The 26,533-nt window shown below is 39.8% G+C and overlaps 1 protein-coding gene across 1 annotated transcript in view; it reads left to right on the top strand.

The window, feature by feature from the left end:
• negr1 (neuronal growth regulator 1) overlaps window positions 1-26,533 on the top strand; it is a 136,753-nt gene that overhangs the window by 46,171 nt on the left and 64,049 nt on the right. Inside the window, exon 3 of the mRNA XM_058638845.1 lies at window positions 19,332-19,457. Coding sequence (XP_058494828.1) covers window positions 19,332-19,457 — 126 coding nt within the window. The remainder of the gene's footprint in view (window positions 1-19,331; window positions 19,458-26,533) is intronic.

Raw genomic sequence — 26,533 nt, forward strand, 5'->3', positions numbered from 1 at the left:
AGTTTTTCCCTTAGTGAAAACTGACTGGAAGTTGAGGAGGTTTTTCAACCCAGACCTAATCTTGACACTGACTGACATTTTTCACTTATTCTCTTATAATCGACTCAGCTCTCTCATGCTTCAAACCACCATTATTGTCCTTTTAAAAGCTCCACCATTTGTCGACTTTATAGAACAAGTCCTGCCCTCGACATTGACTTCATTTAGTTGATTTGGTATTGACCAAATGTGACTGATCTACAGTAAATACTGGAATGGACTGTGCTGAGCTCATTTGTATGTGTTTAATCATCACATCCTGCACACTCTTCCAAGTCGATGTATTGACAATACCATCAGAAGTTATGTAACCTTAGAAAGAGTAGAAATTCTCAAATAACAAGGTATAAACTAAGAAGTATTTCCATTAAGGAAGTAGGATACATATTTTACATGTGAGTAAAAGAAGCACTGGTATTAGATCAATCCATAGAAATGGCTGGTAACATAAACGTATGTACTCTATGAGGAGAGAATAAAAAGTTTGTGCATCCCAATAAGTTATGGCTAATACCAACATGGTCTAACATGGAATTTCATGGAAATTTAATGGAGATTCAAGTTTTACCTTTTAATCCAGGAGTGCTACTTACCACTTCTTGGATGAATTCACCACAAAGCCCCATCCATACCCACTCGGCTGAAGCGGCGACACACAATTGCTCCCCTGTGTGTCCATTAAAACACATGACTGATGCAGTGAATGAGTGAATGGTGGTGTGATGGGGCGACATTCACCTCAGCGCTTGGGTTACAGGTTAGCCATGTCTCAAATAAACCTGTGATGAACTGTCGTCAGCTGCTTAGCGGGCATTAATAGCCTCCACAGGACGGTTGTGTTTTGTAGATGTTTGCTTTCTGAAGAACACTCTGTAATGGGAATTTTACCAGGGGTGTATCGGGTCATGGCAGCCCCTAGCCACTGGCCATATGGCCACTATCAAACCAAAGCTAATGTGCCAGCTGTTGTGCTGTATAATTTGTTTTGCAGTGTCCAGATTTCTTGATGGATGTGACCTAGTGGCTAGAATTTGGCAACAGTTTGACCTACAAATACCAACAGTTTTTTCACACTTCACAGATGCTTATAATTTTAGTCTGCGATGAAAATCACTTACACATTTGAGTCGTTTTTTTAATGGAGCAACAATCAATGGGTTGAACAAACTTTTCCACCTTTCCCAAGCGTAAAAAAAAAACTTTTCTGTGATATGTCAAGATTTTTCAGATTTTCTGTTTCCAGTCAGGGTTTTTTTTTTTTTTTTTATCCCTCGCAGGCTGATTGTAAGCCACCTATAGACCTAAAGAGTTCTGTAGCCATCTTTTTTTTTTTTACTTGAAGATCAGCTATTCTTAAAGCTGTGTGTGTTATCTATACCTGCCCTCGCTGAATCATCGCACCAGCCGTTGAAGCAGAGCCGTTTATTATAGAGTGAATTGCAGCCGGGAAGTATGCTGAGATACGGATAAATGCCTTTGGTTACGTTCCTGACAGGTTTCTTAGAGTAGTTAAATATTTGGAGCATTATATTGTGTCATTTAATTTCTTTCACATAGGGCTGTAACACCTGAAGTACATCATACTGTACTTTTTTTTTTTCTCTATTTTTTGTTCTGTTTTGTTTAGTTTGTGCTTTGACTAACCCCGGCGTGTTGTGAATCACTACCTGTCACCGTGCTGCACCGTGTGTACATGCTTAAGTCCACTGGTGGAGAACACGGGGGGTTTCTTTACATATGAAATGTAGCAGGGGAACTGCTCTGTCATGTTGCACAGGCTTCTGGGATCATGCTGTCTGTGTATATGCTGAAAGGGAAAGGGGAAAAAAAAAAGGGGCTTTTCAGTCCAAGCATACAAACATTTATTAATCCTCCAATGCCAATGTTACAGCTGAAGTAAAGGGATTTCATGGCACTGGATTTCTCTTCTTTTTTTTTTCTTCTTTTTTGGCAGTTTTGCTTTGCTTGACTGAGTGCACCATGAGGAGTAACACAGAGAATCAGAGAAAGACCATATTACTACATTTTTATGTAATACATGCAATGATCTCAACTCATTCCAGGGTCCTCGATCCATGTCTATATGCTGGGTGGTGTTCTTCTTCTAAAATCTGCACCTTAACACTAAATTATCTCTTTTTTTTCTTTATTTAATGAAAAAACATAATTTATTTGCCTGGTAATGTAGATGGAAATGAATGAAATTGCTAATATTCTACAATTAATTGTCTAATTACCTTCCATTCAGCCATACCTGAACATTATGGGCGTTGTATGGCAACACGAGTGCGTATTGACTCTCCCACTTCACAACACGTGACACACACAGTGCTGCATCAAAGCGAGGGCAGGGTTAGGTAAGGCTGTGGCTGCTCCCTCATCATTCACAATCAACTGCGTGACATTTTTGTCCCCCTCGGAGACCTTGTGTCACCGCAACAAATTAGACGTTTGCATCTGTGCCTCTGCCCGCCGTTGCATCATTGCCATTAAACAGGGCCTGCGAGGACTGAGGGAATTGTGTATATTAAAACACAGCGGCACTATTGCACCAATGTTACAGCTCACACGAAGCAAAGGGCACAGCCTCTGTTTTGCTCTCTGTGCATGTTGCAAAGGATGATGGGGAGAGATAACCGAACATACAACAGGAGCCGCGGGTACACTGCACATGCAGAAAACCCCCCAAAAACCTGTGAGAATATTCATTTTCTGCACAGTGTTGAAAAGATATAATTCCAGGCATGGGTATTTTTGCAGCAGTGTTGTTCCACTAGTACAAATATTTATCACTACACAAATTGACCAATGGCCAAATGGGTTTCTCACATAATCTCTGCCAAAAACAGTAATTATCAAGGTCATCTGGATTTGCCTGAATTACTAAAAGGGTCCATGTTTTCCTCAAGATACATTTGGCTCAGGTAACTGCCGAGCAGTTAAACCCTTCCTTTAAATAATCGACTTAACAAGATTAAATGGAATGAGTTGTGCCCTGTGGCTGTGCACTGATTATGGAACGAAGCTGAAATAATAATAACAACAGCAGCATCTGTGACGTCCTGAACTATAACCACTGGTCTGCTGCTCCTGGTCCTCAGCGTTCTGTTTTACTGTACCGCTGGTCCTCATCTGCACACACACACACACACTCGTACACTGACCTATTTACTGTCTATCCTGACCGCTATCACGTGTCGCACGGAGGAATGAGAGATGGTATCGGGACCAACCTGCCCTTTTACCACATCACACGATTACCCGCCTCCACCACTGTCGCTCTTTTCCTCCCTCTCTGTTAATTAAGATTGTAGATGTGATAATGTATTAAATATGCACAGCACCTCTCATCTAAGAATATCATGTCACACCAAGGAGGGGCAGCAGAGGCACACTCCCCCCCCCCCTCACCCACATTGGCTCGCATGGGTATTGCTAATGTGTTTCGAGCTATCATCATTGAAAACAGAAAACTGTAGGCAAAGGTGTTGAGCTCAGATATTTATTCAACTGCATCCCGCTGAGGTATTGCGCTCGCAATCAGTTTCCCTGAATCCTTCATTAAATGTGCCACCGAGTACATCACAGGGTTAAAAAAAAAAAAAAAGAAAAATGAGGCATAATCCTGTACGTGATGAAAGTTCTTTTGACATTAATATGGAACAGAGCAGATTCACCAAACTCATCGCCCACGCCCACCGAGAGAGTCGGTGTGGGTACGGTTTCTCAGCAAGAAGCGAAATAGAGGTTTGAAACCTCTTGGTTGTTGCTCCTCTCTTTGATGTCAGGGCAGAGATAGAGTATAATTACAGGCTGCAGAATGAAAAACCCCCGAGCCGAACAGTTAGTCAGTTTATTCATAATGCGCTGTGATTCTGTCACTGTCATTAATTGCTGGTTGCGTTTAAAATAGATATCGGCGCAACAGCGCAGTCCTGTGACGAACACGCTACCAAGTCCACACCCTCTCAATGGTATGTCTCGTTCCACTGTGTGGACATCGTGCTTAAACAATTTCCTGTATAACCTGATGTTAACTTCACCATTTTATTGACACATAGCGGCACTTGTATGGCGGCGTTTACTGCCAAAGAATGAAAGTGGATGTTGCTGTGAGTTCTCTATTATAGGCTGTAAAAGTAATTACAATGCACGATACAAAGCATTCTCCTAAGCTCGCAGACATTTTAGTATATTAAGGATACACCCACTGGTGTTCAGGCTTTATTTCTTAACACCAGCATTAAATGATTATTGTAGCTTATAAAGTGAGTTTCTTTGGTGTAATCCAAAAAGTCTCAAATCAACCCAACAGTTCTGTCTGTCATTATGTAACATATCTGCAGTTCATGCATTTTAAGTGTTTTTGCAAGGACCCATTTGGTGAATCTATTTTAATAGACAGTGGTGGATGAAACACTTATCTTTCAATGGAGTGGAGAAAAAAAAAAAAAGCATTACCGCTCTGCAAAACTAACAATACATGAATGTACTATCAACAGAATTAACTTCATGTTTTGAATCCAAATAGAAAAGAAATGTCTCAGATTGTAAAGTGACAGTTAAATCAACCTTTTCTGGACACAGCCGCAAGATCATTTCCGTGCTGTACTTGTGTGCATTCACATCTATCGTGAGGCAAAGTTTTCTCCAAAGTTGACATTCTCAAACTCAAGTCAATAGAGGAAATGACGTGAGATTGCAGCGTCCACTGTGAGTGCAGCATGAGTCATTGATGCTGATGCTACAGCTCTTCGAGGTAAAGCTAATTACATCGATATAGACTCTTAGGATTGGTTTGTCAAGTCAGCAGAGTAACGGTCAGCTAAACGTTGTGTAGTAAAAATAAAAATAAAAAAGCACACTGTTTCTCTCTAACGACACTGTTGCTCTGTACAGTTGTGGCACGGCTTGACGTCGACAGACAAGTCATGAGCACGACATTTAACACAAGAATCAAACCAAACAATGGCATTTAAAATGCATTTAAAAAGACTTAAAACATGAAAACATCAATCGCCAACATTTAGCAAGGAATTGTCTAAAATCTCTATATTTAATTGAGCCGAATCACAACCCGTTCAGCCGTATGTTGCAGCAGTTTTGCACAGTCGTGCTGTTGCGACCTCGCCCTCATTGAGGAGAGGGACTATAGATTAATGGAAAAGGATGTGCCTGGTACCCAAATGCTCAGGTCCCTCAGCCGTACCAATCCTGAAAACCTATTTAACTAAGCTAAATAAACTAAGCACAGTTTAGTTGTACTAAATGTAATTCCTTTAGTACAATCATCTTGTAAATGTTCTCATGATAATAATATATACTCTCAATTTTAGCTTGCTTCTAGGCTTCTGGTACTGCCACAGTTGAAGTGTTTTTGCTCAAAGGTCTGAGGTTATGAAGCCTTTTAATTTGACCCTTGGGGGTCCCGTAAAAATGTGCTCTATTAAAGTCCGCCATAGAAACATTATACATCAATGGATTTTTCCTTTTTTTCCTGTGAATGTCATTGTTTACTTCATTTTCAGATTTATAACCGCTTAAATTCCAGATTTTGTGAGTAAACAGGGGTTCACTTGAGTCGAGGAGTGTCAAAAATGTTGTTATTATTTTAAGACACAAAAAATGCTTATGTATGAATTAATTTTTCCAATGTTTTTTCACTTCAGTCCTCACCATATACAACAAATATTCATATTTGAAATATTCCTGTCAGGGGTAGATTTACAGTACAATAATACTAATAATAATAATAACTTCACCTCATGGAAAACAACCAAACATGACATTTTGAAAGGGTTTAAAAAAAATTAATAGAAATCAAATTGAAATGAAAAAAAAAACATTGCCTACTTTTGTTTCCACGGTGTATTAAAGACTTGAAGATAAAACAAATAAATATCAAAATACATCACAAAATACACAAATAAATATTAATAAATATTTGCCAAATATTAAGCAATTTGCATCAACACAACACTCAACACAAAGATGTCCACAAATAAAACACACAAAAAAATGTCTAGGTACCCAGAAGAGTTAAGTATTAAATACTGTATATATGTATTATGTCATGTATTGTAAACAGAAAAAAAAGCTCTGTTATCTCAATGATGCAGGAGAGTCTTATGACTGAAGATAACTGTGATTCAACTGTGCATCAGTTGCACCTGGAGTCACGAATAATATATTAAAACAACTTGGCATGCCAAGGATTTGGCAGTGAAACGGTGTGAGAGAATATGAGTGTGTCTAAAGGAACAGATTAACCATCATGGCCCCCGACATTTAGTTAGCCGCTAATCACTGATGTGTATCTGAATCTCTCCATCTTTCGCACATAATATTAAATGCTGCGCTCCATTTTGTTTGCACATCCAGGCTCATATGTGTGCGTCAGTGAATGGTGTGCGTGCGTGTGTGTGTGTGTGTGTGCAGTAATTTGACTCCTCATCACAGAAATAGCTGATATTAGCTATGGTTAATTAAAATGATAAGGACAAAGGTCAGCCACTCAGCTCTCACATCTCTCTTCTCTAGAGGGGGAATAGATACAACATGAGTGGAAAGTAACGTAGGCCTTTTTAATTTGGTCACGTAGGATGGTCTTTACAGGTAAAACATCCCAACATAAAGGTTGAATTCACTTTCTCACAGCCGTAATTTATTCACTCTTCATTTTGCTTCAACCGTCTTTGGCAAAAAGGCTTTTTTTTCCTTTTTTAATATCGTGGAAAGCTTGATTGCTCTCAGCGTGATGGTTCTGGACCTACTTTACCGTCAGTGAATGACAAATTCATTTTTCATCTATTTGTAATTCAAAATGCATGTTTACTATTGCCCATCAAAATGAGCTTTGGATTATCGTAATGGACTTGTTGCAAAGCAGAAAATACGAAAGCTCACCGAAATGTTCTTGCGTGCTACAATTATCCTCAATTTGCCGACGCAGTCTCTGCACTCTTATGTCCGTGGACAGCATTAGATTAACAGACAGGGCATATGTTGACAGAGCTATTCCTCCTCTAAGTATGTCGGTTGTTTTTGAATGCTCTTGCCTTATATTATCATATATTATTTGTGTCATAAGTAATACAAATGCAGTCATGCAGTTCCTATGTGCCATAGATTGACTGACTGAAGAGAAATAAACATTGCAGAATGTGTCCTATTTCAGCTTTATCTGGTTATTGTGACCTAGTTTATCGACTGGATCCAAAAACATGCATGACACATCACATGATCGTGTGTTTAACAATAGCAATTGTCTTTTCCCCTCTAACCACGTGGAAGTAAAGTTTGAACAGTGGTGATGATAATCATGTACATTTTTTATTGTCTACAATAAAAAAAACACTTCCTGTTGACCTCTTGCCATGACAAGTTCAGCATCTTGTACATTTCCACATTGTCATTTAACCTGATAATCAAACCTAATGCCTCTGTTTTCTCTCTTCATTTTCTATTTGACATGTTGTTAAAACATGTGTATGACACTGTCAAACAGAACCACACTTTATTTATTTCCACTTACTAATCTGAGGAAATGGCTGTCACTGAGCAAAACAGCAGGTTTTTGTTTGTTTTAAATGTATTTTTAATGGCTTAAATGACAGGTGATTTGAGCAACTGTAATGAAGCCAGGCTAATTGAATAGTCACCATATTTACGCTGATGATTCCTTTATCCACAAAGGTTTAGTTATCAATCAACTCTGGATTCATTTCACATTCTCCACGTCACTTAAACTTTACTATTACCATTCATTTTCCCACTACACGTTGTCATCATGTGGGCACACCATGAAAAGAGTATTATAGGATAACGTACACAAATGTATTCTTTTTCTCCAAAACAATCATAGTCTCTTATTAAAATCATATTCTTACCTTTCCTAGTCACTGCTACATATCTTATTTTTTAACAGTTGAAACAGACATACACTGGCGGGTGGAAGAATCCCAAATGAGGCTGAGACATATGATAAGAAGGATTTAGGACTACACAATATTTTTTTGATGATACTTAACTTACAGAAATGTAACAACTATTTTGATCGAAGGGCCTTCCTGCATGTTCTCCAGTTTCCTCCCACAGTCCAAAAACACGCCGATTAGGTAATTAAACACCTTACCTTACCTAGTCCCGCCCTCATTTGCTTGAGGGTCGGGGGACGATGGTCACTTCCAGCACTTCCTGTTTCGAGCGCTGTGTGTGCATTTGGTTATTGAGTTATTGAATGATCAAGTCAATCATTTGGTACAATAATGGCAACAGTCTAAATTCAGAATTCTCCTCAGCCAGTGGTGTTAGCCCATGGCTTGTGGTGGTGGTGGTGGCGTCAAACAGACGTGGAAATCACAGCAGACACATGGGTCATTTGGGTTGTGTGTTCCACACACAGTCAGTCCTCGAGGCAATATTTATCATAGCACACAGCCCTCGTCAACAGTGGGATAGCTGTGAAACAGATTTGCTTTGGGGTGAAGCATTGACAGATGTCTCAGAGATACACTGGTCTTAATTGGGCAGATAAATATCACAGGCTGTGCTGTCCATGGCCCTGCAGCTCTGTTGCATACATCACCCTGAATGCACACTGACCATTAGCAGTGGGGAGCTGCCCGCCTCTTTGATCCCCGATAGTCATCTGGTGCCCAAAGTGCAATTGAAGAGTCTGCTTCCTTGACTGATGCTATGTTGGGGAAACCAGTGGTCATCATTATGGCGAGACATGAACCGGTGCACGAAGGGTGTTTTATCAAAGTCTCCGAAAAACAGGCATTCAAGGAATTTAAAACGATCATAGTCACTGATATTCGGTACGAACATCGTTATTTGAACAATCGGCACTCCAGAGTAAACAGGCAACCTCTGTTGACATCTGTATTCTGCAAAGTACATGCTCAGGGTTTTTAATCATGTGCAATTTATTGAATATTCATGACTTTGGCCTTTCCAAAGCCCTCACAGGGCACGAATCACCTACGTGTTGTGTGGTCCCAATCTTCTCCTACCAGGCCAGGGGGGAGAGCGATGATAAATGAAAAAAAAAACAGTAGTGGGCACCGTCAGAGAATGAATGTAGCAGCTGACACATTCATTCTCTGCTCATGCGCACACCATAATTTTCTCTTTCCTTTTTTTTACACACGCATTCATGCACTTTGAGAATAATCACTAATCCTCTTCAGGACTTGAACCCTGAATTGTTTGGCAGCCAGCATTAGTGATCATGGACTTACAACGACTCAGCAGTGAGAGAAATAAATTGGGACAGAAAGAGATGAAGAGTGGAAGAGAGATTTTGACAAATAAAAAAAAAAAAAACGTAAATTTAACTCTTATGTCATCAGACTATGAAGGTGAGACAAGAAAAGGAGAATATGTGTGCAGTTAATGGTTTAGTTGACGCAGGGACCCCAAAAGGTCGAGCAGATGGTTTCAGCGTCAGTGTCGAAACGGCCACAATGGCAATCAAATGGAAATAGAATATATTAAAATGATTTTATCATAACTTACATAAAGATCCTTTAAAAAGGAATGGCAGTTGATGGCTTTAAACTAGGGCTGATTAAAAAAAAAAAAAAAACAACAACTAATAATTAACCTGACATTTTGAAGTGTGTTAATCTTGAATAATTGCAAATTCAAAGTTTGCTTTTCTTCTAATGACTTAATTAACGAGTAATCAGACAGTGTGCGTTTCAGACACCGTTGTTTAATTCTGTCTATCTTTTTGAAACACGGAACTACACATGGAACTGTGCGGTTTCAAAGAGACTCGGGCCTATCAAGTGCCGACCAGGTCATCTCAAAATAAAAGCTCAGCATGGATGACTGTCATCCCGTATGCAACAAGAACACATGTGTTAACATCACAACAAAAGAAAAATCCACCTGAGAGTGTCCTTCGAAATGCAGACGTTCACGTCTTTCACGATAAAGAACGAGAGAGAGAACGAAAGCACAGTCAGCTACGCAGGCAAGGTGTCCAAACGGAACTCGCCGGGCAGCTGCCGGCATATTACGGACACTCTCGGTGCCTAGAGTGGTTCATTTGCCGATTACTTTTCCACTCGTTGGCGATGTGGAAGAATTCCTCTTTAGCAATTAGTCACGCATGTGATTTTTCGACTTCCAGTCATTGTCAATAAATTGTGCCGCGACACCCAGGTAGTTGTCATATTGCATAAAAATATTGTCGTATCGCTGGTTCCCGTCGCTCAGCTTCTTCCCAACAATCCCTCACCGCTCTCCATCTTCAGCTACTATCTCTCAGTCTCTCCTATCTGACTGACTGCAGGCGCGGATAATTCCCGGCTTTCATTTCATTCCGTTGCGTGAACTGCGTTCAATTTTATTTTTGCGCGTTCATCTCGGCTGTATCGATCGCAGCGATTTCCCCGCGGTAACTTTGACAGCCCCTACTTCAAACGTCTTTGAGAGATGCAGATAATTTTTTTGCTCAGTGGGGACAACACGTGAACTCTGATCACATGCACTTATTCTGGCGGGATTCTGCACTCGTTCTGATAAAAGATGAGTGAAGATCGGAAATAGAGCAGGTCACTACCCCCACTGAGCCATTCTCTTTTCCTATGACCGGGTGAAGTGAAGCTCTGTTAGCTGCCAAATGCTCTCTCCCCATTAATCATGATCTTGGTTCTGAAGTTTCAACTTTGACCTTTAGCACTGCATCAAGGCCCAGTGGCAGATGGAGACAGAGCTTTGTGTCCTCACATCAGATCATCCATTACACACACACACACACACACACACGCGCGTATATATATACACATACATATGCACGCACACACAGGCAGAGAACTGGGATGCATACAGGATAGTCATTGTCATCTGGGCACGAGCTGATAGTTGCCCTCTGACATTCCCAGTGCTTTGTAATGCATAGACTATTTGAAACTGGCTTTGTGCGTATAGCTGTGCTTATCAAAGAGACTTAGTAACCACATAACTAATTGAAAAATCAGCGATCCTCCCTGCGACTGAGCGCAAGAGTGAACCACGCCGAGGAATATTGTGTCCTATCACAGAGGAAGATGCTGAGGCTGAAAGACACTGATTAGCATGAATAAATTAGAAACAGTTTCAACAAGTGAGCCTTAGCTTATCTTTGAATTGCATGCCCAGTGCAGCTCTCTCATTGAAGATTTATTACCTCTCACAAGGTATTTCCAAAAGTTCATTTTAATCAATTGATTTCCCTTAATTCATGAATTACTCTGACGTGCACAAAATTGGTAATACGCTCTCCATAATCATGATTTCAGCATCATTAACCTCATTGGCACCATAATACGCAGTGGTCATGACATTTTGTTAAAGTATTATTATTATTATACTATATATTATATATATTATTATATACTATATATTATTATTATTATTATATAGTTTTTTTTTATATAGTTATTTTTGTATAATTAGTTCACGACAGAAACTGTTTACAGTTTCTATTACATGTCTGTTAGAACCAAAGCTTGTTTTCAGCATGTTTGAAATTAAAAACACAAAACAAATGAATGGCACAATTTTCTGTAATTAATCGTAAAAAATAAACCTGAAGCTTATAACTCATGGAATGAATGTAGAATCAACACAAAAAGTATATTTAAATTCAAAGACTGTTTTAATTAGTGCTGTCAAACGATTAGAATATTGAATGACATTAATGTCATTGTTAACTCGCGATTAATCGCAGTTAATCGCACATTTTTATCTATTCCAAATTTCCCTTGATTTCTTTTTGTCCCATTATTTTCTCTCATGTCGTCTGGGATTGGCACCAGTGATTTTTTCTTATCAACATAGAAAAGTGGATCCGGTCTAGCTAGATCTGGTGTGGTGTTGTAGTTTTTCTAACGTTACTAGTTACTAAAAAAAAAATACAAAGTTTGCCAGGCCAAAAAAGAGCCAAAAAAGAGTGTTTGACACCCCTGCTCTACGGGGTCAGTCGCCACTAGACGTAAACAAACAACGATATCTGCGTACATTTTTTTAACAGGTTAAGTTATTTAAATGAATCGCCAAAATGACAGCTGTAGAAATGTTATTATTTGATTATCAGCCTGATCAACGTGCTCGTGTGCCACTGTAATAACCGACCAGCACTGAATTTGACCCGTGGGTAGGCTGCATACACTGCGTCAGAAACCGTGAACATTTAACTCGGACACAGTGAAAACTGTTTATGCTCCTGGCAATAGTTGTACATTGCCAAAAAAAAGAAAAAAAAACATTTCGGAGGCCCGAGGTAGAATTTTTACAACGTTTCCTCTTTGTTCAAGGCTGTCATCATCACCTTGTCAGTGCATTATTGTTGCTTCAATATTAGTGTCATAGCTGCTTCCATCACACACAGGAAGGCTGCCTTGAAGCAAAAAATAAAAAAAGGGAAAAAAAGGGAGCCACTGAAATGAATCTAGAGAAGAATATCACTGCAGGGTTACAGGTGAAGTAAGGGGAATAGACTGTAATGTAAACATGTATGCCACATACATTTACAGCATAACAGTGACGTGTAACATATAGGTCACATCTGCACAAAAAAGGAAATCCACGTTGAAAGCAACAATTTGCAGTTGTTGTTTTTTTTTATTTGATATCTTAAAATCTGTATTTGCTCTGTTGCAGTAAAGTGTGTGCAGTTTCTTATATATATATATATATATCACTAAACTGCACTGTTCCCACACTGTCACTGTACCCTGAGGCAAATCCCTGCACTGCACTAATGGGGTAAATCAGTGGATTCATCATACATAATGATATCATTATGGAATAATGTTGATCAGCTAATGTGCACTTGCTGGGTATCTATTTGCGTCTTTAGCAGGTTGGTATCTACTTCAACTAATCACATCTCTACTTATTTCCAACCTACATATCGCTGTAGCCAGGAGGAGATCTAAAGATATGAAGAGATGCCAAAAACAGACAAGCAATAAGAGCTGATGAGGTTTTATGTCCACCCCCGTCTACTGCTGCTGGGCTCGGATATATGGGAAGAAAATGAAAACACTTTTTTTCTCTACCAAAAATTGTTATTACTTTTTATTATTGGCCCATGGATGTGTGTGTGTTTTTTCTGTGATGATATGAGAGTCCAGAAAGCGATATTGATAGAAAACTCATGTGCATACCCCCCATGTGTGTAAATAGACTTGGGATGTTACAATGAAGCGGCATAATGAACACTGATGATTAAGAGAAGTCAATGCTGAGTTTACTCTTTTGCTCTTTGTGAGTAACCCAAAATGTAATTTGGAAGTGCAGCGCATGACAGGAAGTACACGGAGCAGTATCACGTCATTATCAGCCTCGATTGCATTCACAGATGAAGAAAAAGAAAAGTTTTGAATGACACACGGCACAAGAAACTAGCTGGACTAGCTGGAGTGATTAGAGAATGACAATATTCCCCAATCCAGCCGAGATGTTATAAAAGCATGGGTCAGAGTCTCTAAAACTTTGAGAGGGAGATACAACTATTCATTTACTCAAGTCCTTAAAGTGACTGCATGTTCATAACACTGAGTTGAAGTGTGTCAGTGTTTCAGTTTTAAGATATTAATCAGTTAAATGGTTTAACTGGTATTAGGCAGTATGTGACAAACTAACGCATTCAACTTGTATTAATGAATACAGCTTGGTGTTTTATTCTTTTTTTATTATAGTATTACTACTAAGCAAAGGGAAGTGAACCAGGTTGTCACTAATCTTGAAACAAAAAGACAGTTGCAGCCCTCACTGTATTTGAGTAATGGTAAAATAGTCGCTAATCAATACATTTGATGTGAGATTAACTGAAACATTTGTTGAGTCATATACTCAAAAAACAAATAAGATAGATGAATTGTTTAAAAAAAGAAAAAAGAAAAACTTAATGTTACTATAATGACTTGTTTTTTTTGTCAAAGAAAGAAAAGAAAATAACCAGCCAGTAATGACTTGACTTCTTTACTTGAACTTTTTTCCGAGTTAAGCGCTACAAATGACCTGTAATCTCTTTTAGGAACATAATCTCTTACTGTTTATGTTTAGTTTCCGTGTCTGACACCTATTAAGTGACTGGAGGTTGGTTTTCTTTGTGCCTGCAGTGATGAAATGGAATAGAAAAGCTGTGGCAGAACTGACATGGTGAGGAGTTAATCACATTGTACGTGAAGGTATAATTTACAGATATATTACGATCCATCATCTTTGACATCCTGCCGTTTAGAAAAGCTTGTAGTCGTAGCTTGTAGTAGTTTTTTTTTTTAGATCTCATTGAGATTTATTTTCCACAATTGGGAAAGTTGAAGTTGACAGCCTTCACATCAGTAAACATAGGCTATTAAGTGCAGTGATTTATGTAGTGTCTGGACACTAAATATGTATATGATGATGATGGTGGACAAATGGAGGATTTTATTTATTTATTTTTTTAAAAAAGGAGAAGAAGCTGTAGCAGGAGGCCTCTTTCTCTCTCTTTTGTATGCGTCCCTCCCTCCCTCTAGTCTCTCCCTGACTCCTCCCCCAGCGCCCATGCTGCTGTTCATTACAAGTGGCCAGGCTTCCCTTCTGTGCTCTAATTGGGAAGCTGGATAGAAGTGGATTTAGTCAGTAATGGCTCCTGCAATTTAGCGGCACAAGTCATCCTGGAAAGGCCTGTCAGAATTCATACAAGAGCCCAGCTGTGTGCTTCCCCCTTTTTTGCAGCCCCCTCAAAGAAAATCCCAGCATTTTAATAGCACAGCTGTAAGCGTTTCTGTAATTCAAGGTGACGTCATTAGAGGTCTATTTATTCACCCACGGTGTCAGGCGTGGGGGGGGGGTGGGGGTTGGATGAGACCGCCTGCATCAGCTGAGCACCTCCTGCAGAGCTGGAGAAGGGAAATTAGGGAAATAGGCAAACATGGCAATCATCACATTGTTTATGAATTAACATGTAAAGAAAACAACAAGCAGCGTGTGTATGGGATGAAAGTGCCATGTATTCCTAAAGTCTCGAGAGGAGGAGGAGGAGGAGGCATTTGAGAGCAGCGCTAATATGAACACACATCTTGTACTCTGTCATTATGAGATTGTGTCTAATCTAAGCTGGAAATATATATTTGGGATTTTGTGTAGCAGAGCTGGAGGTGTAGAGTTGGTGGCTACAAGGATTCTGCCTTTGACACATGAAATAGCGAGAGTGCCTATTATTATCCAGCCTTAGCTGTTATGCTATACAATTCAAGGGGAATAAAAGAGATAACAATATGCACCTGAGGCAAACTGTGCTTAGGGCAGGTCAAGGACCCCTCTGTGTTGTCCTCTGCAGTGTGGGGGGGAGTAACATTTCCACAACGACCTTAAACTGCCATTGACTTACTGCCTAAAGATTGTTCTGGTGTCATGTTAGCTCCATTGGGAACACAGTTATTGCTGACACACAGATCCAGCTCCCTATCTGAATAAACACCAGTGTTATTAACTGTTATAATTAAGCCAGAAAATTGAGGGTAATAAGTTTCAACTTTAACGGCCGACGCGTGTGAAGTAAATGTGAGCTGAAGACGTAACATTATGAAACCTCTTGGTAACTGGATTTTCTCATTAGCAGGTGCAGCATTTTAAATAGATTTAAGTCTTCTGCTAAATGGAAATCTCCTTCAGCCCCCAATGTCAAGTGTCCATCCTATATGCCCCTCAGCAGCGACCAGTGTGTCTGCACAGTAACCGAGCAACAAGAACCTCACTTAAATAACATCTCATTTGGGATGCTTTATTTCTTTCTTTTCCTTTCTCTAATGTGGAGCAGCGGATGACAGGATATTGTTTTGCTGGCGCATTTGATTGATTTTTGGCTTTTGTATTCATTATTAATGATTTATGGACCATTATCATTGCACTTATAAAAACACAGGACTCACTGATGCGAGTTGATTCATTTCTCACTTCCTTCGCAGAATTGTTTCCTCAGTTTTAGACTCGCCTTTTTTTAGCTCACCATTTGTGACAGCTGTAACGATTGGCTGCTAAACAGCGACATAGTCAAGCCGCAGAAAAATAGCAAGCACTATCTCAGAAATAGTTCATGTTATTATGGGAATTGTACTTTGAGTTCCCAGATCACTATGAAATGAGGGTAGGGCAAAGTGGACTGTGGCATACTGCCACCACTAGGTCATTAATGGTAATAAAAACACTTCATGTCTTTGAAATGTCTCTGTAATGATAGGTTAAAGAAAAATATTGCAAATAATTACAACGCAAACCGCAACTGACAATGAAATAATCACCCTATAGTGCCAAAGGTTTAGCATGCACATTTTTAATAGGTAGCTTTATTGTATACGCTATGCACTGGAGAAAAAGCATGGAACAAAAGCATGGGTTATTATCCGGCGAATACATTGCTGTTCTTCAAAGATATCTCACTTCCACAGATGATAAAAGTTGCTATTGTCGCGTCTAAAGTTTGACTATATTGAGTGTATTGATGTTTTATTCTGTTTCTCAGGCTGTGTTGTTATTCTCCCATGGAGTAAAGCAACTTAGGCACAGTGGCTGTGTGCTGAAAAACTGAGAGCTCTTCATGTGAACCTTTGAAACCTCTCAGTCCCTGCCAAGGAGAGATAGGATCAGTAGACAACCCCACAACATTTTCAATTTTGTGCTATCAGACACTGAGGAGACGTGTCAACAGTAGGGTCCTACAGCAAGCAAACACAGGAGTCTGACAAGCAATAACCCAGATTCAGCGCCACCTCCGGTCGTCTCCCAGTGAACGTCCACTGCATTCAACTCATTTGGATCCAGATCTCTTTTTTTTCCCGTGCTGAGAGTATTTTTTTGGGCACTTCCTCGTCTCATTGATTCATCATACAGTCGGAGCCAGTATGCTCATCGTGTGTCAATCATATCTGTTACAGTTGTTACGACCCAGCTTGTGACAGGGACGGGAAGCAACATAGAAATCCGGTGCTTTTGGAAAATAATTATTATTTATTTAACCCTTGTGTTACCAATCCTGTCAAGTATGCATCCTTGGCATGCATACTTTTTTATTACCGTAGCTGTTAGACCGTTTGTGATATCGAGAAAGTATAAAAACTATGGACTGGCGATCTGGCCAGGGTGTGACCCCGCCTTTCGCCCTATGTCAGCTGAGATTGGCACAGCACCCACATGTGGAGGATAAAGTGGTAGACGATGGATACCGGAAAGCAGAGAAATAGAGTTGTGCGCCCATATACTTTTCATTACGGCAGGACTTCAGCAGAACAACCGTCTAGTTACGGACCACGTTCACCAGCGTGTCACACATTTGTGACGTCACTTTCTCAGTACCGCAACTCCTAAACGGTTGAATAACTGCCAGATATCGAAAGTGAAAGTTGGAAAAAGGGGCATTGGACATTTTTTTGATTATCTACAGCTATGAAATCAAAAATAAATCCAGGCGGCCTGATTATCATGATGGTCATAAGAGGGTTAATAAGGGATAATCGCGAGTAACACCAACACACAGAGTTCTAAATGAGGGTTTCGAAGACAGACAAAGCACAGTCGCCACCATCTAAAGCCAGCCCCAACAGAAGCCTCCCAGGCGTCTTTCTGCTGCAAAGCTGGCATGCGTCAGGCTGTTGATTGGCCGATTGCTTTCCATCCAGTGATGGCAGACCGTCCACACCTGGGCAAGAGTAGCTGCAGCAGTCCTAAACAAAACACACACCCAGACGCACGGCCGTAGTAACAAGTTATATTATCTTGTAGAGTATCTTTGCTCTTTGTAAGTAATTATTGCTTATAAGAGGACACTGACTATAGCAGAGTGATAATGACCTTCATGATGGATGATAATCTGGCTCTCTGGTACGTACCACAAATTAGTTGTTTTTACTACAGCCCTTATTTTCTGTGTTTGGATTACGTGAGGACAAACAAAATCATATTTGTAAATAGTTTGTAAATAGTTGTTATTGAGTGTTGGCGTCAGATTCAGTGGACAGAGCTCATCAGCTCCAGAAAGCATTTGGTTGGGTGTAAAGTGGAACACCGTCAAATCAACATTTTCATTTGTTTTAGTAAGCGGGGAGGTGTGGAATGTTGTGAATGCCATGCACGTTCTCTGCAGGTCACACAGTGTTGCAGTGATTTATATAAGTTTGCTTTTAAAAAAAAAAAATGTCTCTCTTTCTTTTTTTTTACAGCTTTTTCTTTTTTTGTCAAATCCAACGACTAATGCACTTAAAGTGGCTTTAGACTTATGAATCACAGCCCACATCAATTCATCTTGAGTCATACAAAAAGGCTCATGGTTTTGAGCTTAAAAGCTGTTTCATAACCGGAACAATTGAAACTTTTGTGGGCGGACACAACCTACTATGGCAAGCTCTGTCAGGAAACATTTAATACAAAGTACTTGTGGTCAACAGCTCAATCACTGCTCATGATATATTCAACCAATATCGAATAAATATCATCACAAAGACTGCAAAGCAAACATCTACTACATCATATAAATATTTAGGCTTTGTTTTTAACTGTATGGTCTTGTGTGTGTTTAAGCTCAGATAGTTTAAAAAAACAGGATCTTTACTGAGGCATTTTACAGTGTTATTGTCTGGTGGGAAAAAAGAGACCACAATTAAGAGCCTTGTGTGAAGCAGCATTTAACCAAGTGTCAAGTTCTCTTTGTGCACACTTACACTCAGGTATAATATCATTAGTTGTCATGACAGTCAGGTTCACTCATCTCCCTGAGGAGAAGTGACTCTGTTTGCCATGTGATTTAGGAGCGATAGAAGCAGTTCATTCCTTGTTTTATTGCTTGTTTAATATTGATTTAAGAGCCAGACTTCTGAGTGAATCGTCCTTCATTTCTGATGAGCTTTTGTGCATGACTGATTTTATTTGCAAAATCTAGGACAGGACAAACTAATTGGTTCGGAGTATTATGTAAGGAGTTGTGTTGATATCGTTTTGCTTGTATGAACATGACACACATGACATTTACCAGTAAGTTACATAGACATTTCAATATATTTCTTAATTGTTCTATTGTCCTTCATACTTATCATGAGATGTTATGATAGAATTATCATCATATATTTTGGAATAAATCCAGATATTGTCACAAATACTCTGGATTACAGGCCACTTTCTCACTGTAAATGTATTCTTCTCACCTTGTTTTTCCTCTGTAATATTATATACAATGTAGATGATACCGGTGGACAGAACCGAGGCTGCAGATTTGAAATGTTAATCTTGTTCCTGTGTTTTGTCTGCCTTTCTAGTTCCTCCCAAGATATATGACATTTCGTCTGACATCACGGTAAACGAGGGCAGCAACGTGTCGCTCATCTGTACAGCCAGCGGGAAACCTGAGCCATCCATTTCCTGGAGACACATAACCCCATTAGGTGAGTTCACTTCACCTCTCATTGTAGTTATGCTAATGAACGGGTGGATGGCTAAATGGACTGACGGACACAGGTGGAAGGATGAGTAGAGGGAGGAAATAAGGGTAGGGATCGATCAATAGGGAGTTGGAGGAGAAAGCACTGTTAGTTGTCTTGAAAATGACGAGATTTACTGGGGGGACAGAGTGAGACGGGCTTGTGGTTGGATTGACCCGGCTGCGGGGTGGTGAGTGGGGACTCCATGGAGATTCACGTGAGTGTAGAGTAAATGGAGGTCTTACAATGTAATTACTGCCTGAATCCCTGGAATGTTTTTCTCTACCACTATTTATGGAACAACTGTGATGTAGAAAGCAGAGATAATGACGGTATGAGGGTATTACTTGTCTGCTTGCTTAAAACTCATTATCAGGTACACTGTAGAGCTGAAACTATTACTCGATTAATAATAATAGATTGCTAAATGAATCGTCAACTATTTTGATAACTGATTCATCGGTTTGAGGCTTTTTCATGATTGTAACAAGATTTCTGATTGTTTCAGCTTCTTAAATGTGAATATTTTCTTATTTGTTTTGCTCCATATAACACAGAAATCATTAAAAGTGAATCATCTGACACTTTATGGACCAAGCGATTACTCGATTGAAAAAATGCCACCCACTATGGGCGCTGCAGTCTAATCTGCCTTTGCGTACCTTGGTTATTACGAGTGGTTGTTTGAGTGACTGTTGCCTTTCTATCTTTTCAAACCAGTTTGGTCATTTTCCTCTGACACAGCATTTTTTGCCCAGAGCACTGCTGCTCATTGGCTTGTTTTCTTTGTTTCAAACTCCCTTAACTCAAAATCCCTGTAGATCAGTACTCAGACCAGCCCGTCTCCGTCAAGCCATCTTGGCCACGTCTACATGTCTAAATGCACAGACCTTTTCATTTTATTGTGTGTCGTAATTTGCATAAATATCCATGCAGCCCACATATAAAGAAGCATCATATCTACCACAAACTCATAAAATCACTCCAGGTAGCTTTGACTAATCATTGAAGAGGTATTATCAAAAATACTGTTATCAACATAATATATTAAGGGCCTATTTAAATCCTTTACATTCCATTTGACAAATAATTCCAAAGCGTTTAACCGTTGCCGCAAAACTCCCACCCAGCCACTTCTAGTCCACCCTCATTTTCATATTAATGGATTAGAGCATGCTGCTCTTATCTGATAGCTGTGAGGATGGTTGCATTTATCTTATGGCTGTCAAAACCTCCTCTCTGGCATGCTTGTCCTGATTGCGTCGGGGGAGTTTTTCAGAAGATGATCAAAAGGGCTATCCGCAGAGTCCAAATGGCAGTCACTCGTTCTACTTTGAAGTGTCCACACTTTGAAGTGTGCCAGGGAAGAAATGATATGCTGGTCAAATGAAAGGATCCGGGACTAAATGTAATCACAGTCTGTCTCACAGTACATCAGAGAAGAACCCACTTTCAAGTGAGATCTTTGAGTCATTATTGTCGTTACCGTTAGTGTGGGTGATTTTGTCCTAAAGAATGTGATAGAACTGAAAAGTTGTAATAAGCTAATTACCTACTGATGGAATTCTTTGCAGCAAGAAGACCCGGGTTCACAAGCCGGTTTGCATGGTCTCCCCGTGTGTGTGTGTGTCTGTGTAGGTTTTGTCCGGGTTCTCCGGTTTCCTCCCACGGTACCAAAACAGGCATGTTTTGGGATGAGACAAATTGGACACTCTAAATTGACCGTAGGTGTGAATGAGAGAGTGAATAGTTGTTTGTCTCTATGTGTGTCTGTGATGGGCTGGCGAAATGTCCAGGGTGTACCATGCCTTTTGCCCTATGTCAGCTGGGATTGGCACCAATGCCCCGCCGTGACCCTCATGGGGTGGATAAAGCGGTAGAAGATGAGTGAGTGTTGGATATGGGGAAGAGTCTGCTCCAAGACTTCCTGCACGTGCAATCCCAGCATGTGAAAATATTTATCAGTTAAAGGAATACTTCACCGATTTACATTTAGCTTTGTATTACTAGAATAGGGGTAGTCTTTTTGAAAAGTTGTGCTTCCCAACCTCAGTTTCCCCTGAGTTGAGAAAGATCTTCATTCTTTTCTTTGTTACATGCCCACCAGTGACACTTTTAGACCCCCCCTACGAGTGGGTCTAAAAAATGCGGAATTAGCGTTGCAGTTTCAAGCCTCGGACCAAGTGTGGGCACGTAACAAAAAAGAGATTGAAGATATTTCTTGACTCAGGGGAAACTGAGGTTGGGAAGTAGTTTTTTTCAAAAAAACTACCCCTAAACTAGTAATACAAAGCTAAATGCACATCGGTGAAGTATTCCTTTAAGAATGACACATCAAATAGTGGTACACTCAAACCTAAACCTATATCTATTATAAGGGAGGGTTGTTCCTGAAGTAACGCCTACATACTACATCAACATGTAAAAGTACCATCCATCTTCCTCTTGAGGGTCGTGGTGGGCACTGGTGCCAATCCCAGCTGACATAGGGCGAAAGGCGGGGGTACACCCTGGACAGGTCGCAAGCCCATCACAAGAGTGTCCAATTTACCTAATCCCCAAATCCCCAAAGGAAACTGGAGCTCCTGGAGAAAACCCACGCACACACTGATCGGGTCACGTACCCGGGTCTGCTGGCTGCAAAGGCAAGAGCACTAATAGTTGAGTCATTATAATTTCTAAATAAATTAAATTACTTAAAAAATAGAAAGTTGTTCTTTTAAGTAATTTATAAAATTAACTGTCACACATGGGAATTAAAGTAAAATAAATATTATCTCTGCTGCTGCTTTGAAAAGTCATACCACTCACAGCATTTGCTTTTGAAACTATTTTTTTCTTGCAAACTAAAAATACCTGGAGGTTGTTAGTCAAATCAAGATTACAGTTTGTTTTTGTTTTTTGTTTTTTTTTTCATTTGGCAGCCAGTTAAGGTTTCTTCAGTAAATGGAAATTCAGTAATTCCAACATAATGGGAAATCACTGACTAACGTTGTCAGATTGGCAAATGCATTTCTTAATTGAATTGTGTTGTATCTGTTTGCAGCATTTTTGGTCTAGATGCTGTTTATTGGGCTGTCACATAGGTGATGATATTTTACCTCCTTTGTGTTTAAAATATTTACCGTTGACCACCGTAGAGAATACAATTAAAATGAGATCGTAAAACATTGTGATGTGATGATTCCTTTAATTTCAAATGTGGATCTCCAGTACAACCCACAGGGAAATCTACATTATTACAAACAACTTTCATCGTGTATTAAACCGTGGGTTGTGGAGAAAGCCCCTTTTGCTGTGAGATTTTGTCAATATGTATTTCTTGGGCGTAAGGACTCTGACTGACAGACGGCCGAGCAGGTGAAATGGCTGTGAAGTGACAAACATGGCAGGCTTTATTTGCCTGCCTTACTCTTGTCAACTCTCAGCCATATTTTGGGGGTGTGGGATTTTCACATTGTTGATGGTTCTGCAGCAGCAGTCCGTAAAGTTTGACAGAATGATAAATTGCCCCGAATGAGTGTCAAGATTTCGTTCCCTCTCTTGACTGTTTTGAGTTTGCATTTTTCCATCCCTCTCCTCCCCACCAACCACCAAACTGCCGGCTAATAATAAACTGTGTGTATCCAGCGAAGTGTGGCCGTAAGCTGTTTATTGAGTAGGTCATTTGGCTCCATATGTGTGCATATAAAGTTAATGCATGTTTTTTTATATATATATATATATATATATATATAATAGGGCAAACTGAAGTTTATAGTGATAACACAGATCATCTGTACTGACAGAGGAGGAATAATGTCTGTAGCTCACTGTCCTTAAGGAAAATTCTGTTTTTGTTAACACTTTGACTACTCGTATTAAAAAAATGACATATGCTTGAGTGTAACATTTTTAATTTCTGAGAGTGTGCTTGTTATATCTCCATGATATGGGCACATGATGGGGAAACCAGAGTCCCATTATTAGCTGGTGAAATCTGGAACTTGATGTTTCATGCTCTCTTTCACCTTATTTGGCGCTTTTCCATTACACAGTTCTGGCACTACTTGGCTCGACTCTACTCGGTTTTTTTGCTTTTCCTTTAGTGATAGTACCTGGTGCTTTTTTTAGTACCTGCTCTGGCAAGGTTCCAAGCGAGCCGAGCCGATACTAAAATGTGACGTCGACAGACTGCTGGCCACTGATTGGTCAGAGAGTGTGAGAGGAATCAAAGCGAACACTGCCGAACTGTAGATCGGTTTAAAAGACTTAAAAAGCCTAAAAAACATGCGTTAATCTCCAACATATAGCAAGGACATTTCTATAATCTCAATATTTACAAGAGGAGTCTGGTGTATTTTAGCGACAGCACGGCTGAAAGCCGGCAATCGTGAGCCGAATCACAACCCGTTCATCCGTATTTCAGTTCAGCGACAATATGGTGAACAAATCTTTTTAATTAACTGATTCTAATGATTCAGGACACCGTAAAGAGCTGCAGTTCAGCGCTGCTAATGTGCTCTTGAGCAAGGATTCTCCCTCCTGGCTGTTCCAGTGCTGCAGCTCAGTCACAGGTTGAAAACAGATGTTGAGAAATGGTGTAGCTTTTTTTTTTTTTTTTTTTTGTGAATCATTGCAATCATACAAACCCCCCCCCAGCTCCTCAGCCAGGCTTTTGATGTCATAAAAAAAAGAAGGTACTGAATAAAAGCTGAATATAAATGAGAAACTCCATTAAACAAAGTATCTTGGTAACTCTCCCAGAAACCACTCTATTATTATTAATTTAACTGTTGACACTCTGAAAGCTTACATAGCTCTGGTGACATGTCACTTTTATTGGTTTCTGCCCATATACTTTTCTCTTCCCAGCACTGTCATAGGTCACTGAGATGAGTCTAAATCAACATTAACATAATATTTTTTTTTTCTTTCTTTTTTTTCCCATTGAGATTCGAATCCATGGGATAGAAGTGAGACTTTTGAAAAGGCTGACTAGAATACTAGAACAGATATTTGATTATTTCCTGTTATGAGACTCAGCGGAGACACATTTTTTTTTATCTCTCTGTCCAAGCAGCTACTGTAACATTTATCAAGGCTGATAATGGTGACATTCTGTTTTGCCCTTTCATTCCTGTGCACATCTTGCTCAAAAGACAGAAAGAGGCAGCGCGATGCATCTCGCCAGAACTCGCTACATTATGTATCTTTGCTGGATCCGACACAACTTCCTTAGCCTTTAAGTAACAACAGCCAGTGTGTAAGTACAGTAGCTCAGTGAGTTGCTTATGTGAAGAGTGCATGCATTATTCAAACATGACTTTATATCACCGTTACAAAACCCTGAGCTGTTTCTGCCATGTCACACTTTATTCTGACAGCTCTTTAAAAGACACTAAGCAAGTTTGTTCACAGTCTCTTCACCGGAGAAGTCTCCCTCAGCACTCAGTGGGTTCCATTTTTGTCATGGTTTCCTGTAACTGATGTGCACTTTAAAGGTCCCACACGTGAATATGCTTCACACACAATGGCGAGGTACAAGATAAAGAATTACTTTCATTTCAGAATTTAAATTTATAATATCAGCAGCAGTCAAGTCGTGTATAGCACAGGCCCATTCGGCGATTGAGTTGTGGTGGACTGGTAATTCAAGAGGTGCTCAATGGGTACATGATTTACTCGAGTGTCTTTTTGACAAGATAAATAGACCCCCTTTATTTTCTTTTGCTAAAAAGTGAAAATGAGTTAGTGCCACACTTAACATGCTTAATGGCAGTTGACAGCCATAGAAAGATCCTTCCGGTGCATTACATTTCTTTTAAACTCTAAAACACCCAAGGTTCTTCAAATTTAAAACAATGAACTTGACATATTTTACAGCCGCAATTCACTTATGGCTGATGTAAGCGTGTTGCGTGCTCACAAAATACTGTACACTGAAGTCAAATACATTATTGCACTATTCACAAAAACCCCCTGCAGTGTGTTCTATCATTCATATCTAGGCAGATACAATTTATTCCGCACAGAGTGTTTGCCAAATAAAGCATTCAACACATCTAAGATGTGGTGTGAAGTCACAAGGTTAAGTGAGAAGTATTTCTTATATTTTTACTTAAATCATGTGAGCAGGAGGGATTTATCCTCCACTGCTTCAGAAACAGCTCTTATTAACCCAGTTATTCCCACCCACAAATTTAATCTTCTTATTTATATGTACAGTATATTAAAGGTGCTAAAATCTGTGATTATAATGACTTTGTCAAATCGATTATTTTTATTTTTTTTTATCACACAGAGACAGAAATCTCTGAGCAAAGTTGTGTTTCAAATACCCACACTGCATTTGGCTAAATAGGTCATCACTGAATCAAAATAAAAGTAAGGTAATACCTTAGGTCACAGAGGTGGCAGCACATGCAGTCCAATATGACTCAGTGCTCATTTGGCCCAGTTCCACTCTCTGGATTTCAGCAGCCTCAGATTGACAGCGAGAGAGGAGGACATGTGTTTTGTATCAAAGCAGACTAACACTGGGGTTTTTCAGACAGGCCCTGCACACGCTGTAATTTTACCCGTAGCTTGAGCCCACACCTTGAGTTGGGGGCCAGAAGTCAGTGGCGCACATTGTGACAGCGTGGGTTGTTCTCCATTTTCAGGTGTTAAGAGGAAAAAAATTGATGTAGAGAACACTGCTCTATGCTATAATTGATTCTTGTGTGATGCCTGTCTATCTGTGTATTGCAGCCCTGAAGGAAATTCATTCACAGCTTCTCTATACATTGTGGGAAATTGCTCACTGGCTTTGAGCCAGTGTTTGCGCTTTTGATTTTGCTTAATTTGCTCGGAGTGACATCTCCCAGCACGTCAGACCGGCTTCGGTCAGTCTTTCAAATATCTCAGCATGCACTCATGCACCCAAAAGTCAGGTTAGGTCTCCTGGTGATTGTACATCACATCAGCAGTGGACTTTAAATGTGTTCATGTTCAGATTACATATGACCTCGTCCATTTAAGTTGAGTGTAATGTCAAAGTTTAGCGCTCAATATATAAT

The sequence above is a fragment of the Solea solea genome, chromosome 9 (genome assembly GCF_958295425.1).
Source record: "Solea solea chromosome 9, fSolSol10.1, whole genome shotgun sequence".
Classification (NCBI taxonomy): domain Eukaryota; kingdom Metazoa; phylum Chordata; class Actinopteri; order Pleuronectiformes; family Soleidae; genus Solea; species Solea solea.